The sequence below is a fragment of the Ostrinia furnacalis genome, unplaced genomic scaffold (genome assembly GCF_004193835.3).
Source record: "Ostrinia furnacalis isolate ACB-3 unplaced genomic scaffold, ASM419383v2 OfSCF0710, whole genome shotgun sequence".
Taxonomy (NCBI): domain Eukaryota; kingdom Metazoa; phylum Arthropoda; class Insecta; order Lepidoptera; family Crambidae; genus Ostrinia; species Ostrinia furnacalis.
In genome coordinates, this window is record NW_021130949.1 from 1,732,052 (window position 1) to 1,749,141 (window position 17,090).

The 17,090-nt window shown below is 38.3% G+C and overlaps 2 protein-coding genes across 4 annotated transcripts; both read left to right on the plus strand.

Moving 5' to 3' along the window:
- Nucleotides 1-2,760: 2,760 nt before the first annotated feature.
- On the plus strand, nucleotides 2,761-7,926 carry Cb10 (wing disc-specific protein). Of its 3 annotated transcripts, none has more exons than XM_028300238.1 (4): nucleotides 2,761-2,910; nucleotides 3,489-5,607; nucleotides 5,686-7,508; nucleotides 7,787-7,926. In XM_028300238.1, the coding sequence occupies exons 1-4, from the start codon at nucleotides 2,808-2,810 to the stop codon at nucleotides 7,801-7,803; spliced, it is 4,062 nt and encodes a 1,353-aa protein (XP_028156039.1). In that variant the 5' UTR covers nucleotides 2,761-2,807; the 3' UTR covers nucleotides 7,804-7,926. The 3 variants fall into 3 exon arrangements, with proteins under 3 accessions (XP_028156039.1, XP_028156040.1, XP_028156038.1); XM_028300239.1 differs by having other exon boundaries at nucleotides 3,489-3,962; nucleotides 4,218-7,508; XM_028300237.1 differs by having other exon boundaries at nucleotides 3,489-7,508.
- A 5,732-nt stretch (nucleotides 7,927-13,658) lies between these two features.
- On the plus strand, nucleotides 13,659-14,872 carry LOC114349790 (uncharacterized). The gene is made up of 2 exons (XM_028300307.1): nucleotides 13,659-13,892; nucleotides 14,079-14,872. Exons 1-2 carry the CDS (start codon nucleotides 13,856-13,858, stop codon nucleotides 14,639-14,641), a joined length of 600 nt encoding a protein of 199 aa, XP_028156108.1. The 5' UTR covers nucleotides 13,659-13,855; the 3' UTR covers nucleotides 14,642-14,872.
- Nucleotides 14,873-17,090: the final 2,218 nt, after the last annotated feature.

Below are 17,090 nucleotides of genomic sequence, written 5' to 3' on the forward strand. Positions count from 1 at the left end.
TACGCCTAAACAGGAAAATAATTCGCCTAGACTTGGGCCCTAAATAATCAAAAACTTCATTCTTCCTTTTTTAGGGTTCCGTAGTCCTGACAAGGAACCCTTGTAGTTTCGTTATGTCCGTCTGTCTGTCCATCCGAGGTTTTGCTACTGAACAACTTAGATTGCGCGTGACACGACACGCACTTGGCAATTTTTTTTGGCCAGAATTCAAACTCAGTACCTACCTATTAAGATTTCCTTCCACCACGCCATCAGATGGTTCATTTCATTAGAAATAAATAAAGTCCCTTTATTAGAGTGACGAGAAGGTTACCTGGTTATGATTTCTGCCGCTAAATTAGTAAATTGACATAGGCATAAAACAGATTTATTGCACAGAATCGTTAAATTATCTCATAAATAACGTCCTCACATTTGCTATGTATGTACTTGCAGATAAATTGTCAAACCTTGACCTCTAAAGTAACTTCAGTCGGTTGTGCTTTGTCTGGTTAGTCATAGCAAACGGTGCTATAGGTAAGTATTGTCACAATGTCTTACACATACGGCACATGCATAGCAATCACCTTATACTCCTAGATCTAGATTAAGCCATAAAAGTTTACGATAAGCATTATAAATATTCTAATACCTCATGACATTATGTATGATTGTACAAGTAAGTATGAGGAATGCGTGGAGAGCAGTCTAAAGGTGCGTCACCCGGATATTCAACGACTGCATACATTCGACATAATATTATGTACAGACAGAACATCTAGTTAAATCTGTGACATCTTATAGTTGTAATAGGGGTCATTTTGCAACAAAAATTTAGGTATAATCTGATGTGCCAGGGACGCGACTGCACATTGATGGTTGCGGTCTCACGATGTAAAGTGGATGATCGAACAACTTCGTCTTGGAATACCTACTTGTCGCACCCATCATATCACATTAAAATGGTTATCAATATAAAATATACCCATCTAATAACACTTAATTATGATACTATGCTTTAATTTAATTCCTTTACTTATATGGAACAATCGAACATGTTTTTAAATTATAAAAACAAATACTCGCACCGGTTTAATCATCCAGTTCCGTCTTTAACCAATAACGATAACATTAAATGCTCTTATGAACAAATTAAATTGGGTAATCATTTTAGATATTTTTTCCGTATCCGACGCTGACTCAGCTTTTAAAGTACTGTATAGTTTCACCTTCGAAAAACAGACTGAATTAAAAATTATAAACACATCCAAATTTTCCTTATTCGTTGAAAGCTATAATTTATCGTTAGATGCGTATAAAAATAGCTAAAGGACCTTGCAAAATTAAAATAGCTACTTAGGCTACGAGAGTTCGCCAAAAGTTTTTATAGAGCTTAAGCATTGAGCTTAGAGGTAGCAAGAAGACGCTGGATGCAGGCCGCTACCAACAGGGCAATATGGAAATTATCGGGGGAGCAGTGGACGTTCTGTGGCTGAAATGATGATGCATTGAATCGAACAATAAATAAATTATTTCAATTTTAAATAAACAACTTGAAAAAATCGAACTGCCTAAGGCGGGAATCAAACCCACGACCTATCGCTTGCCGGGCGACTGCTCTTCCAACTGAGCTACTTTGACACTGGTTAAATTATTTCAACACCTCAAATAAGATCCCAACTGTGGATCTTATTATTTTTATATCAAAGACCATAATATTCACGGCACATCTCTAAAGCCACAACAATAACATTTACATGCGTACACGGACATCTACTGGCGACTGGCGATGAAGTCAACGTGTTTCCCCACTGGCAGCCGAACCTTCGCCCGGGAGAATGCGTATTCTAATCACTAGTGAAATATTTCATAGCATGACGTAGTTATTTATCATAATTTTTGTGATCACCTTTTAGTTGGAATCTAATTATTTTTTTGATTGTGTTTACCTAGGGCGTTTACATAATAATAAATAATAATTATACAGGGTGTCCCAAAATTAGCACGTCACACAGACACTGGAGGCAGCTGAGTCTAACAAGCTTAATATGTCTATAGAAAAGTTTCATAAGTTTTAAGATATGACCAATTTTATTTATTCATTTCCATAGAAAAGTTTGATGAGTTTTGAAATATGACTCATATTAGTTATTTTTTAAAATATACTTAATATACTTGTTAGATGTGTCTTAAGCTCATTTACCTCTGGTGTCAGTGTGACGTGCAAATTTTGGGACACCTGTATTAGTGATGAATGAGAACAGTATGTGGTTTATGTGAGTTGGTTTTCCTTGGGTAACTTATAATTTCAGATGCATCTTGGAATGTTCATCCAGAGACCTTATCGTAGAACCTTTCCACTAAAATCGCAAAAGTAATCGCTTCAAGACCTATTTTCATGACGGAATCTGTCACTGAATTCAAAACACTGGTATGCGGTGGTAAAAGACATCAACGCGTTAGCGATGATTATGAGCTTGATTTTTTAAAAGTTACAGATTTTTTTTATTTATACGAGTAGTAATTAAAGCTCTCATGCGTAATGATGATTCTACACTCTGTTGATGTCTAAGTTAACTTATTCGATCTTTTTTTCAATAGATTAAATTACGATATTGTAAATCCCGTCTTCATAGCACCAAACAAACGTGCAGGCATATTTATGTTAATTGTAATAGATATGGGAAACACCTACATGAGCACAGCCTCCGATTCGCGGTAAACGGCGCGGCTTGTTTTTTTGTTGCATAGTCAAGTTATTTGTGTATCGCTTTATAAAGACTCGGCGCGGTGTCGTAAGAGCATTACGTTTCGGGAGCTTCGCAATTATGGAGCTCACAGTGTGTGCCATTGTGTCGGTCCTGGTGACCTTACAACCTGTGTTGGGCACCCCCCATGGATATGGAGTGAAGAACGGCGCGGTTGCTCAAGGTATGGCTTTCCCTTTGTATCAATAAATAAAATGATTATTTAGAAATGATAACGAATTCAATTCCCGACTTGAGAAACATTTTCGCTGTAATAGTGATATTGGTCAAAGCTACTGTGTGACTTTCTTCAAATTTTTGTTTTATAATTAAGAAAGAATTGGATTCTCTTTATTATTTAATTACACCTAATTATTTCATAAACAAGTTGGAACAGTATAAAATTGGCGATCTCCTATAGATGGTAGATAACGCTTTCAGCAATAAGATCACCTATTTGTTAAGTTATTCAGTCGTTGATAAAATTAGATGAGTTACCTTTATTATACTTAACTTCGTTTTGTGTAATAATTTATTTAGGATCCTATTTAATGACAGGCCGACATCCTTGAGGTATATTAGGTTTTATTGTGCGGATCTACAAGTATCCAAACGATGCTATTGCAGAATACCTAATTAAATTAGCATTAGGTAGGAAAACATATTATGCTTGAAAAATAAAAATAAGAAATACCTAAGTGCTTTAATAACCTGTAGTGCTAGTATACATTCAAATAACGAAAAATATTTATTATATTTCAGCCGTGGCCGGTGCTGCTGCTGGTGCCTTCTCCGGAGCAGCCGCCCTGCCCATCGCCTTGCCCCACGGCGCCGGTTTCTCAGGCAGTTACTCCAAGTCCTCATCATCCAGCTTCGCATCATCTAGCGCTAGTTCCAGTTCAAGTTCCTTCAGTTTTTCTGGTTCAGGAATACCAGGAGCAATCGGAGGTTGCACGACAGGCATTTGTCAAAATGGTGACGGTGCGCACGCGGGTGCTTCGAATGGAAATTTGAACGGGTTCACACATAATGGGGCGACCGGTCTCGCTGCTGCACAAGCAGGTGCTATTGCAGGATCCCAGTCATATAACAAAGGCGGCGTAGTTCCATCGTGCTCGGGAGCTGATTGCCCCAAACAAAGTGACGCTGACTGTAAAGGCCCCAATTGTAGTGATTCTGATAAGTGTGAATCTGGACAATGTGGACCTTCAACGTATAATAATCAAATTAAAGGAGGATCAAACGCGGGTGCTTCGAATGGAAATTTTAATGGGTTCACACATAATGGGGCGGCCGGTCTCGCTGCTGCACAAGCCGGTGCTATTGCAGGATCCCAGTCATATAACAAAGGCGGCGTAGTTCCATCGTGCTCGGGAGCTGATTGCCCCAAACAAAGTGACGCTGACTGTAAAGGCCCCAATTGTAGTGATTCTGATAAGTGTGAATCTGGACAATGTGGACCTTCAACATATAATAATCAAATTATTGGAGGATCGGCAGAAGCACAAGACAGCTCTTCAAGCTTAAGTAACAATCTGAATACTGAGTACAATAGTAAATGCACATCGGGTGATTGTGGTACAACGCCACATAAAGAGGCATCACCTTCAAGTTATAATCCCTCGAACAACTGCGCATCTGGGCAGTGCGGACCATCTTCAAGCACTGGAGGTGTATCTCCCGCTTATGGCGTTAGTAGTTACTCCAGCGGCCCTAGTGAAAAATGCAGCTCAGGTCAATGTGGACCATCACCGGGAACCGGAAGTGTAACACCCAGCTTTGGTGGCAACAGCTATCCTAGCGGCCCTAAAGAAAAATGCACCTCGGGACAATGCGGGCCTTTACCAGGATCCGTAAGTTCCGGAAGTGTAACACCCAGCTTTGGTGGCAACAGTTACCCTAGCGGGCCGAATGTATCTCCAGCCATTGGCGGCAACAGTTACCCCAGCGGCCCTAATGAGAAATGTACCTCAGGACAATGCGGGCCGTCAACAGGAACCGGGAGTGTAACTCCAGCTTTTGGTGGCAATAGTTACCCCAGCGGACCGAATGGAACTCCAACTTTTGGTGGCAATAGTTACCCCAGCGGCCCTAATCAGAAATGCACATCGGGACAATGTGGGCCATCACAAGGATCCGGAAGTGTCACACCCAGCTTTGGTAGCAACAGCTATCCAAGCGGCCCTAATGAGAAATGTACCTCAGGACAATGTGGGCCATCAACAGGAACCGGGAGTGTAACTCCAGCTTTTGGTGGCAATAGTTACCCCAGCGGCCCGAATGTAACTCCAGCCTTTGGCGGTAATAGTTACCCCAGCGGCCCTAATGAGAAATGCACATCGGGACAATGTGGGCCATCACCAGGATCCGGAAGTTCCGGAACCGTAACACCCACCTTTGGTGGCAACAGTTATCCCATCGGCTCAAATGAGAAATGCACCTCAGGACAATGTGGTCCGTCAACAGGAACCGGGAGTGTAACTCCAGCCTTTGGCAGCAACAGTTACCCCAGCGGCCCGAATGTAACTCCAACTTTTGGCAGCAGCAGTTACCCCAGTGGCTCGAATAAAACTCCAACCTTTGGCAGCAACAGTAACCCCAGCGGCCCTAATGAGAAATGTACCTCAGGACAATGCGGGCTGTTAACAGGAACCGGCAGTGTAACTCCAACCTTTAGCAGCAACAGTTACCCCAGCGGTCCAAATGAGAAATGCACTTCAGGACAATGTGGGCCGTCAGCAGGAGCCGGAGGTGTAACTGCAGCCTTTAGCAGCAACAGTTACTCCAGCGGTCCTAATGAAAAATGCACATCAGGACAATGTGGACCGACGCAGGGCTCCGGAAGTGTACCTTCTGCTTTTGGTGAAAATTATAACTCCAATAAACCTAACGATAAATGTACCTCAGGGCAATGTGGATCTTTGCCAGCAAACGGTAATTCATCTCCAAATTACGCTTCTAACAATAAACACGACATCCCTATAAATACACCTAGAGGCACTACTCCGAAACCAAGTAACTATCCATCTCAAGGTTTCAATAATAATCCGGGATTTACTAGTCAAAGTGGTTCTGGGTGTCCTTTTGGAAACTGTGGAACATTGCCATCATCAAATCCTACAACATCTTACTCGTATGTCCAGGGTTCAACAAACACCTACTCTAAACCAAACTATTCCAATCAAAATTCAGTAGGTTGTACTACTCCCGATTGCGATAATGGCGCTTATAACCCTCATGCGTCTGCTCCAAGCAGCGCTTCAGCCCCAACTTATAATAAACCTGCTACGTATTTAACAGCGCCTAAACAGGCTCCATCGTGTACGTCGCCAAACTGTCAACCAGCTGTTATAAGCCCTGGATATAATCCATCTAGACCTATTACACCAGGAACTGGAGATTATCCTAATATTCAAACAATTGCGCAAACACCTATCTGCACCAACGGTAACTGTGGTCAAAGTCAACCACTCTACCCTAGCAGTTATTCGGTACCTTTGATTCCCAGTCAGCAAAACTCTGCCTATAGACCATCAGAGCCTAAATGTACTTCAGCAAACTGTGGTGCAAATAACCCTTCAGCACCATCAATTGTCCCTGTAAATGAGCCTAGTAATTACCCAACTACTCAACAACAGATACCACATAAAGGTGTTCCTAGTTTCAAACCATCTTCACCTCAAGACGCTCCATCAGTTCCAACTTATACTTCGAATCAACCCCCTAAAGCAACATCTGCTCCTGTATACAATAATCCAAAAGACGATGGTTCTATTCCTCCTTTCGTTGCTCTGACCCCACCAAATTGTAGTGGATCTACATGTCCTGACAGTCCCTTGAAACAACCTAATTACAACCAAAATGCTGTCAGCACCGCTTCCGCGGGATCTTCGTCAACCGGTTCCAACTATGTTGGAACTTACAACACTGGAAGTCAAAATCTAGGTCCCAAAAAACCTGAAAAGAACCCATATCTGGGTGGGTTTGGAGCTCCTCCTGGACTGCTGAAACCAAATGACTTCACCCTGCCCAGTAGCATACCAACCACTAATAGCAAACCGACTACATCTGCTGTGCCTAGCTCAGTCCCATGTACAACTGGTAACTGTAACACTTCTCCTGGTCAGCCCCAACATGGACATATTGAAGGTGGAAATGCAATTGCCAAACCAGAAGGAACATACAACTCAGCTCCGTGCTCATCAGGAAATTGTGGTTCTCAAAATAAACAAAGCGGTACACTGCACTTAAACGGTGCTAATGCTGCAGCAGGAGCTGTTGCGTCAGCTAATGCAGTTGCTTATTCTGGAGGATTCGGTGGCCCACCAGGGTTTTTAAAACCTTTCGATGACGGAAAATCCGCAGGTGGTGCGACACTGTCAAGTAGTAAAATCCCGGTCAGTGCATCAGGCTTAAGTGGTGGTAATTTTCCAGCAAGTGGAATTCATAATACTGTGAGCAATGGAGGTTTGATCGGGGCTGGAGCTCAATCAGCTGCTTTCGCTGGGGCTAGTGCAGGTGCATTTGGCGGATCTTCCTATGGTCACAATGCTCTTGGTAGCCAGGGATCAACTGGTGGTTGTGGCGGTGGATGCAATGGAAGCGGATCCTTTGGCTCTGGGAAAAGCTTGAATGTTAATACTGGCCATCACAAAGGTGGATATAACGACGATTTGTATGGAGGAATCAGTGCAGCGGGTGCTGTAGCTAAATCCAATGCTGCTAGTTTCGGAGGCAGCTTCGCCACCGCTCATGCTTCATCATCAGCAGCAACAAAAGGAGGTGAGAAATATTAATTTGTAGATACCTCTATTTATATAAATAAATAATAATAACACATTATATCTAGTCATGGTATGGTACAGAACTGTTATTAATAAATAAATAAATAACAGAACGTGAAAATAAATTATTCAGTCATGTTAACGTTAAGGGGGTGTGCCTAACATATTTACTCGTAAAATGGTGTCTCCCTCAACCATTTAACTCTTTGTACTCGTAGCAATCGTCATGATAGACCGTCAATTCAGAAGTTTTAAAAATGTTTTTGTTTGTTTCAGGTTACGGTAGAAGATAAACTTTATTCCAAATAATGGAGATTTTATGGACTTTTAATATCAACCAAACTGTTTGTGACGTATCTTGTGATAAAATTAAATTAGATTAAGTAGTCAGTCAATAAACGGTATAGTAGTAGTTTTATATAAAATAAAATAAAAAAGAGTATTGTGGAAAATGTTTGTTTTATTAAATAATATTATTATTTTAAAGTTCAGAATTTAAACACAAATTATTGTTGGAATCTATTGTCATTTATCACATAAATTGATGCGTACTCGTAGTAATCAAATGCCATTTGCACGTCTTAAGAATATATTAGCATATAAACAGAGTGGTAACGATGATTGCCTACTCTCGTTACACCTAACAAGCAAACCTTCTAAGGACTGGCTCATCTCCCACGACCGCCGTAAATCATTCGAGGCGACTCATATATTTACTGATACAATCATGCACTCAACCATTGTTCACGACCTCAAGAGTTTGCGGATGTTGGCAAAAAATAAATAATTCATGGACATTATAATAGTAACACTCATTATATTCTTTACTCTATAATACCTCTAGATTTTATTTATAAACTTCATGACTATTTATGAAATTGTTTGTTGCCTGACTGAATAATCTGCCAGTGCAAATGTTTTGTAGAAAGCTACAATTGCCACATAACAGATTATTTATATGTGATGTGACTCTACGAACTTAAAAAGGAAACTGCTTGCTGTTATATGGGACCCTCTAGCTAGATGAATAAGACTTTTCGCCTCATCGCTAAGTGCAAATAATAACTCTACCCTGGAAAAACGGAGGATCGCTTAAATTGCGTCGCTCCAAAGAAAAACCTTAGACACTTAGGAATAACTTGGGAAATTTAAACACATGTAAAGCCGCTTCAGCTAGCTTATTTAAAATTTTACTGAACCCTATGTGCAAGGCAGGGCAAAGACGATTTTTTCAGATACTTTGTTAAACATCACCATTAGGGTTTCGTATTTAAATTAATGATGTCGTCTATAACTTGTAGGTAATAATAGCAATAATAGTATCAATAATAACAATGACTAGCATGACTATCTGACTTGCGTAGGATTTGTGATCTTGCTTGACCTTCGTAACATGAATTCTAATCCACTTAGGTAAGTACTCAAGAAACTTAAATTAAGTTGAAGACTAAAATATTTCATACATTCGCCTTCATTTCTATTTCTATCTTCGCCTCATACCTATTATCTTCCCAAAATCGTTTCTTTTGCAACTTTACTAGCTATCTCCGCGATTAACATACCTACTTTGACTTACTTGGGACGACATGTAGAGCTCTTTTCTTCTACCATGCAATGTAATTTCTTCTCCGACTTAGGTTATGGTGAATGAATAACAACCTAAATTAAATTATCCCTCAAAAAACAAACCTGTAAAAAATATGTTAATATCCTACTTACCTCTAGCACAGATAATATAATACTCCTCTAGTAAGTAACTAGCTTACTTAATAGATTCCCTTAACTTGGTTTTGTATTGATACAAAATCACGTGTTAGCCGACTTTTCTTGGAAGGAAACCAAGGCATTTTTAGGATTCTGAGTTTCTATATCAGTGCGAGATGAAATTATTAGATGCATAATAATTATGATTGTATACATATTCAAAATACCAGTATTTTAAACATCTCAGCTCAAATAAAAACAACGATTTTTATTTGGTCACGACTTTGGTGATTGATGTCACTATTAATTGAAAAAGCGTCGAGAATTTCTTAATTGTTCGGGTTTAACCTGTGCCATCAATTATATTTTTGAGGTAATTGGAACTATTAAAAATACGTCGGACGGAAATAAGGACTTTGTCTTTATTTATCATAGCAGGATTTGGTGTTTTGTTTATTATTATTGAAATCATTATTGAATCAGACGTATTAAGAAACGTATTGCTAATGCAAAAACACTTCGTAGCTAAAAGTACTTCCGCATGCGAATTATTTACAGCTTCTTCATGAATTTCACAATGATTAAAATTACTTATTGGGTTTTGGGTTACTAGAGAGGAATTCATTTATTTCTGTTATATGAATCAACATGGGCACCAAAACCCAAAGGCAATTAAGTTGGTAGGTATGTATTCATAGAAGTATGATGGAATCTGGAACAGTCAGTAATACTCATGCAAAACGCAATATAAAAAACATAAGTACCAACCGATTTAGAACCTCCTCCTTTTGTTGAAGTCGGTTAAAAATTTAGTCATACTTAAACACTAGGTAATGGTGCTTCAGGATTACTCAACAATGGTCTCGATCAATGCATTATGTTTGCAAAAGAGAACCACTTGTCAATCGTATGAATATGTATGTGTGATTGTTTCCATTTCTGATGGAAGGTGACAGACTGGTGGTCACTAATGTTTGTTAGCAAACACCTGAATATATGCATACTTACCCAGTCTAATGAAGCTATTAAAATATGGTTTGTTTATTATAATTTATAATACATTTTTTGGACATTACAAAGGAATAAAATTTTATATAAAGAACCTCACTTGGCCATCATGACCCCTGCGGAATACGTTTCATAAACTACAGTGATAAAATATGTTTAATACACCTAAACTTAAATATTATTCTGATACGAGAATCGCATGGAATGAACACAAAGAAACAATTTAAGTAAGTATACGGTACCTTCTCCATACCTACCTAGAGATTTTCCATTAGAACTTTAATTAAGTAGACTAGATAGATCAAGAGCCATGAAAAAGTGTTTTTAAAATGTACCTACCTAGAACCCTTTTCATTGGAATGTTAGCTTTTGTAAAAGGTACGATTTAACTGTGAATAATTGTTTGTTTATAGGCCTTACAATCTAATCTGTCGACGTCGAAAGATAGTTAACCAGACCTACCTTTGTTGATTAAATGAATAATTTATGAACGTCGATTTGTATTCTAAATCAGGTTAGTGCTTAGTCCTACTTTTAACAAAAACTATTCATATCTTGTACTTGAGTAATTGTCGCAACGTAACAACAGCCAAGTAATAATGCTAAACGCATCGATTAAAAACTTAAATTGTCTCTACACATTCCCTTACTTAGTTAATACTTAACGTATGAGTATAGGCGATAAGTATACAGCAGAAACAACCAGAATTATTCCAAAAATCATGGATTTATTTCTTCATACTTTGGGTATCCATAGTTATTGAAGGCTTGACATTGTTTTTATCTAACAAGTTCTGATTAAAGTTTGATAGACATCTCGCTCATTCATAGCAACATAATCCGTATTGCGTGATTACCATAAATTGCTATTGACATAATATAAAAACGTTGGTTTGAATGACCTTCTCAAAGTACATTGACCAATAGAATACAAGATATCTGCTACAGTAGTCGTCGACGCGTATATTTAACAATGACCTCTGGAGTACTGTGTGAATCTGTCAAGAGGTTAATAAGCTACACATTTATTTAAGTTTGAATGTATAATTTCAGTAGTAAAACATTTGACTATGCCTTTTAGACACCATTTTGACTTCGCGCTAGTTTCTTAAAAGCTCTTACTAATAGAAAAAAAGTAAGGCCTGATGAAAACCATTGAAATGTATACCTGACAGCAGTTTATTAAAAAAACCATTCGTATACTTGCATACCTACTTAGGATTTATTTTTATCCCATGAAAATGTAAAAATTGAGGTGAATGATGATAGCAAAAAATGCACAACGTAAAATACTGTTTGTCCTCCCTGGAAATTAAACTCCAACCGCTAGACCCCGAAGGCGTCAATTTGGTAACTTATCGCCAGAGATTTGTTGACCATTGTTTATTTCACCGAGCATTACATTTCTTATCTATTTAATAACATGATTATCTACTCGGATATAAAACGGGTCTCGCTCTCGACTCAGTAATTGTCAAAATAATCTGCATTGCGAGTGGCGTGTGCCTGATTTCCTAAAGCGATTGCGTTAATAACAGTTTTATTTATAGCTGTAAATAAATAATTTTCAAGATTCAGGATCATGATTGAGAAAATAATTATTAGTGCAAGATCACGTAAGGTACATACTTTATTCTGTTAGTTAGGTACCTATTTTTACCCATTTATGTAAGTGACATACATATTTATAATTAAATCCACTTAAATAATAAACTAATTTTGTTCTGTCAACGTGATCTCTAGAAATTATGAATCAAATTACCATAATACTTATGATAAAAGCTGGACGTTAATCTATGTCAACAATACTGCAAACAGTCGAACGAATGGCGTTAGTGCGTTACCGAAAACTGTGCAAGTACTGCTAAACAATGATTTCACCAAAGATGACATAATTCACTTAAAACACAAGCTATTTTCCTTAAACCAAAGAATACGAAAAAAGTGCATCAATTCTATTTATGTGAACTCTATTTCATGGTTTCAGTATTAGATATCGTAAGCTCCAAGAGCACAACTTACATAAGCACAAAAAAATATTCAATGTTATTCTAAATTATGTTATATTTCCAAGTACCTACTTATTCATGAAAGATTCCTTACCACATAAACCGCATATTCCCTGAGTGTTGGCACAATTAGGAATGAGAATTAGCAATTAGAAAACACCTTTGTTATCACTTAAATACACATTTACCAAAAGTATGTCAGATAATTTCAGAAATGTCCTTCATTAGTCATCGTAGGCCTAATTCATAGCAAAAACTTATCGCGAAATAGAATGTAGTGTCAGTATTAAACGGTCAATAAGTAAACTTTCTTATCTATTTGTTTGAAGTCTAGTCACTCCTTCGGAACGGCTTCATGCAAAGCTTGCTATTAAGCAACGTTTCGCAAAACGCTGCCGCGGACGACAATGCCGTGACAACGCGGCAAGACAAATACTTGTTATCTTATGAATAATGCCGATTATGTTAGGTAAACAAGCACGCACGCAGTCCACTGTATTTTTCACAAAACCTTATCATTCACAGTATGTTATTTTTTTGGCAGCTAAATGATTCGTTGCATAATTTTGTATGAGTTACTTTAGTTATTTATAGCACAAGACCCAGAGCTAAATAAATAGAGCTTTGTCTTGGTGGAGCTTTCTCATTGAGGTCTAGCGATCAGCCTAGGTTCGGTTCCTGGTACGGGACTATTCCCACCTCTCGATTACTTACTGGTACTGGAATTAAAAACGTAAGACGTTTCTAACTGGAATATAAGATTAATCGTCCTATAAGCATATTTTCAGCTTTTACCTAATCCGACGGACCAACCCCAACTAGAATCTAGGTTATCTGTAAAAGCAACATTCAAGAAATTAAAGGTGACATTTTATAATTTTTTAGATTATGATACATTACGAGTATGTATAATGACATCAGCGAAAATATTCAGCTCCTTAAGAAAACAATTAATAGCAGACAAAATAAGTATAATAATAATAAATTACTTTTAAATAATGTTATAATAACATTACTGTCCATAAAACACCACTCACAGGACAGGGAAGTGAATAATTTCTGAAATGTAGAGTCCGCAACATCAAAGTTTTAACATAAAGTACTCACCGCACCAATGCCAGTGTATTAACTGGTAATCCATTGCAATCATGTAGCCAGCCCCCTTAACTACGTTTTTAATATAATTACAGACTCATTACAGCCTATAAAATACTAAAAAGACCTTTAAACCCGCCTCGGGCTATGTCATTTTCCATCAGACTGTATTTACCCAGATGCATAAATCAATTTCTTTTGACTGTACGTAATCTTCGCTTTCGGTTGTAAATTCATTTCACGGCAGTTCCGAGTTGGATGTCCTGCATTAAAACATGCAGATTTGGCAGTTCGGACAGCCTGTGCGTGGATTGCTGCGGCGGCGGCGCACGAGTCACCTAGTTGTCGCACCCATTGTCCACGCCGCGACCGCTGGGTGAGCCCCTACCTCGCCATTACCTCATACGTTCAATATTGGGTTACGAGAATTTTACTTCAAGGTCCCCTTTGGGGAACAAATAGAGATGGTATAAATGCAAAGACGAGCAACAATGGCACGCAGTTGACGTTCGCAAACCCGCGCGACAAAATGAATACACTCATAATTTTGCTGTGCAGTGTTGTGGGTACGTGAAGTGAATGTGATTTTATTTAATAATCCAATAAACAATATATAATAAATTATTAAAATCTTCAATTATTTAAAAAAATAAATATGTACATCAATTTTTCTTCAAACTTAGTGCATAATATGTACTTAGTTTCTTAGATTTTTAAATTAACTAACTTAATTTTTATATTTGGTGTTTTAGGTAGTACCCTAGGATACTACGTGCAGCGTGAAGCCCCTTACAACATCGGGCCAAATGACCCGTACCCAGTGGAAGTGAGCCCGTACCTGCAGCAGGAACCTTCGCAACGACTGTTCTGGGGCAACGGACAGGGCAGCAACCAAGTCGGAGGTACGGGGTGGTGGGCCACTCTCACCAACAAGTTCCCGTTCCTTGGAAATATGTTCGGTCGATTGGAAGTGCCCACTGAATATGGAGTGCCAAATCAGCAGGTGTCGACGCAATATGGCGTGCCGCCTCAGCAACTATCAACCCAGTATGGCGTGCCAAACCAAATTCAGACGCAGTATGGCGTCCCATCGAGGTTTCAGCCACAATTCTATCAAGCAGTGCCGTTTCAGCAATCGGGTCAATTTGCCCCCTCTGGACGCGACGTGGCGTTGACTGATGATGCTGTCATCATCACTCCTCCTCAGGTACCCATAGTGCCTCAGCCAGCCCCTGCGCCCATTCCCTCGCCGGAGCCTAACCCTGGTTACCAATATAACAAACCTCAATATCGCCTTGAGTTACCTCACAAATAGGTAAACATAGTTTTCAGCGTTTCACTTTGATGTAGCAATAGTATTTTTGAAACGACGAAAGTTAACGGGTATCTATTTTTAAGAATAATTAAGACAACAATACCTTCTAAGAGGCTCTCTGTTGAATAATGCATTGTACTACCTATTTGGCGTATTGTAGTGCGACACCGACAATTTATTAACCCAAAGAAATGTAAGCATTGTATGATTAATAAAAACGATAAATCTTCATATTGTTTAGTCACTTTAATATTCATCCATCCTGAGTTTCCTAACACTTTTATAAAAATAATCATCTATGTACTTAAATAGAGAAATATAGAGTAGGCTTTAACATATTACATTTTTTTATCCACAACGAGGAAGCTCTTGGCTTGTATCTCACCTGATGATACATACATAACCATACTTACTACAGTAATACATTTATTAAACACGAGTACAATGTAATATTAATTATGTAGAACTTCATTTCTAGGATATAATTATGTCTAGATTGATATTGACATCCATGAATCTTAACTAAAGTTTTGAATTAATTAAGTTCATTTTAAGTAGCAACTTTCTTACTTATCGAAAGGAAATGTTTCATAATATGATTGCCCTTTTAATCCGAAAATAATACGCGTTGCAATCACATTATGTAACGTCCCAAGAATCTTCATTGTGTTGATTGTCTCGTGCGATTTATCTGCTTGCCTGATTTATGGCATCAGGTGGTCAAACATACAAGTATGGCATGAAGGCATCGATCTCCAATAACGTGGCTCATACATATGCGATGAATGCACTTAACGAAATATTGTTAAAAAAGTTGTGGTTATGTTTTAATGAGGAGAAACTGCGGTTGCAACCTNAGCAACCTCAATCCTCGTGATTTTTCGAGATGAAACGATGTAGTAATTTTTTTTTATTTTAAACAAATTACTAATAATAAATACACCCTACTATATTAATTCTGCTTACCCAATGATTGGTAGAGAGTGTCACATGATTGTAAGTCCACTAATTATACCTAAACAGATTTGTAGTAAGTAATTTGTGGAGGTCACACAAGATACTGTTTTCATAAGGTTCATTTATAGATGCCGGTCATATTTAGTGGGACACAGAGGTGTACTGATCGTAGTAGCCATTCCCTGAAGAGTCCATGCCGACGGATGAGCTGGCGAGGACTGAGCGGCCGCTCGAGACGGGGCCTGACATGCGGCGGGTCATTCCGGCACTGTAATTAAAATTGACATTAAGATTACGAATATAGCATTGAAGGAAATCTGCGGTTTAACACAAGAATTATTGTATTTATGTAGTACAGGAGCAACCAAGCCCACCCAGATGGATCCATCGGCAGCGACATTCAAAATCTCGCAACTCTACTCTGATGTTATGAATGGATTGGAACTTGAGTATGAAGTTCATCAATCACCGCCTTGAAACTATCCTTGAATTTGAATCTAGTTTGACCCCAAGCACCCCACATCCAAAATTCACCTTGTACTAAACCTTACATGTTTCCTAGAAAACGGATGTAGACTCGTATATTATCTACTACCGACATCCGTTTTCTCACTCCGTTATTCTTTATTTAATATCTTTTAAATGATTTATGTACCAACCTATGTATGAAAACGGTTTTTACTGTTGTATTGTACTATTTTAATACAATTAGCAAACTTACTTTTATTTTTATATAAATGAATTTATACCTACTGTGCTATTTTAAGTGCTATTCTTTTAAAGGTCCTTGCTGAAAATCAGCGTCGTGGCACCTACATTGTCACGTCTAATGCTGTGTCAAGAACCTTTTTTGCACAGTACTTATATGTATATGTCATAGTCAAAGGTCGATATGCAGTCTCTTCGCGGAATGACTGGTCTATCCTAGGTTTGACCAAGGCTTTCGGGCCAACCCCGAAATAAATTTCAATTTCGGCCTTTGACTAAGTCAAACCTAGGAGTTCCTAAACTGATCAGTCAAACGTCGATATGAATATAATCTGTTTCGGGCTTTGCCTAGTCAATCCTAGAAGCGACTGATAGACTCGGTTAAAAGTAGACGCGGCATTACAAAGGCCGGCAGCAATTATAGAAAACCCACCAAATTCGAGTCGGATTCACGAAGGGTTCCTTACGACTCTTTTAATGTCGTATAGGACCCCCCCCCACCCCCTCTAAATATTTATTTTATTTTAATTTTATGATTTCTTTTTAAGTAAATATGCCACTAAATATATGAATATTTAATATTATATTTTTAAAGTGAATATAAAACTAAATATTTTGGGAATGGTTCATGAGTGGTGTTGACAGACAAACAGCGAAGTTAACTTAAATCCTTAAGGTACAGAACCCGCAAAATAGTAATTTCAAGATCGGTCTTGAAACCCTGACAAACGTCACAGTTACTGGTACCTTCACCTAAAGATATAGTTGCGCGTGCGCGAGAAAA

What these genes read in the sequence shown, in the direction of transcription:
- LOC114349790 (XM_028300307.1), top strand. Translation starts at nt 13,856, where the DNA reads ATGAATACACTCATAATTTTGCTGTGCAGTGTTGTGG. An exon ending in TTTGCTGTGCAGTGTTGTGG is followed by an intron (nt 13,893 to 14,078) that starts GTACGTGAAGTG and finishes TTGGTGTTTTAG; the next exon opens with GTAGTACCCTAGGATACTAC.
- Cb10 (XM_028300237.1), top strand. Translation starts at nt 2,808, where the DNA reads ATGGAGCTCACAGTGTGTGCCATTGTGTCGGTCCTGGTGACCTTACAA. An exon ending in GAACGGCGCGGTTGCTCAAG is followed by an intron (nt 2,911 to 3,488) that starts GTATGGCTTTCC and finishes ATTATATTTCAG; the next exon opens with CCGTGGCCGGTGCTGCTGCT.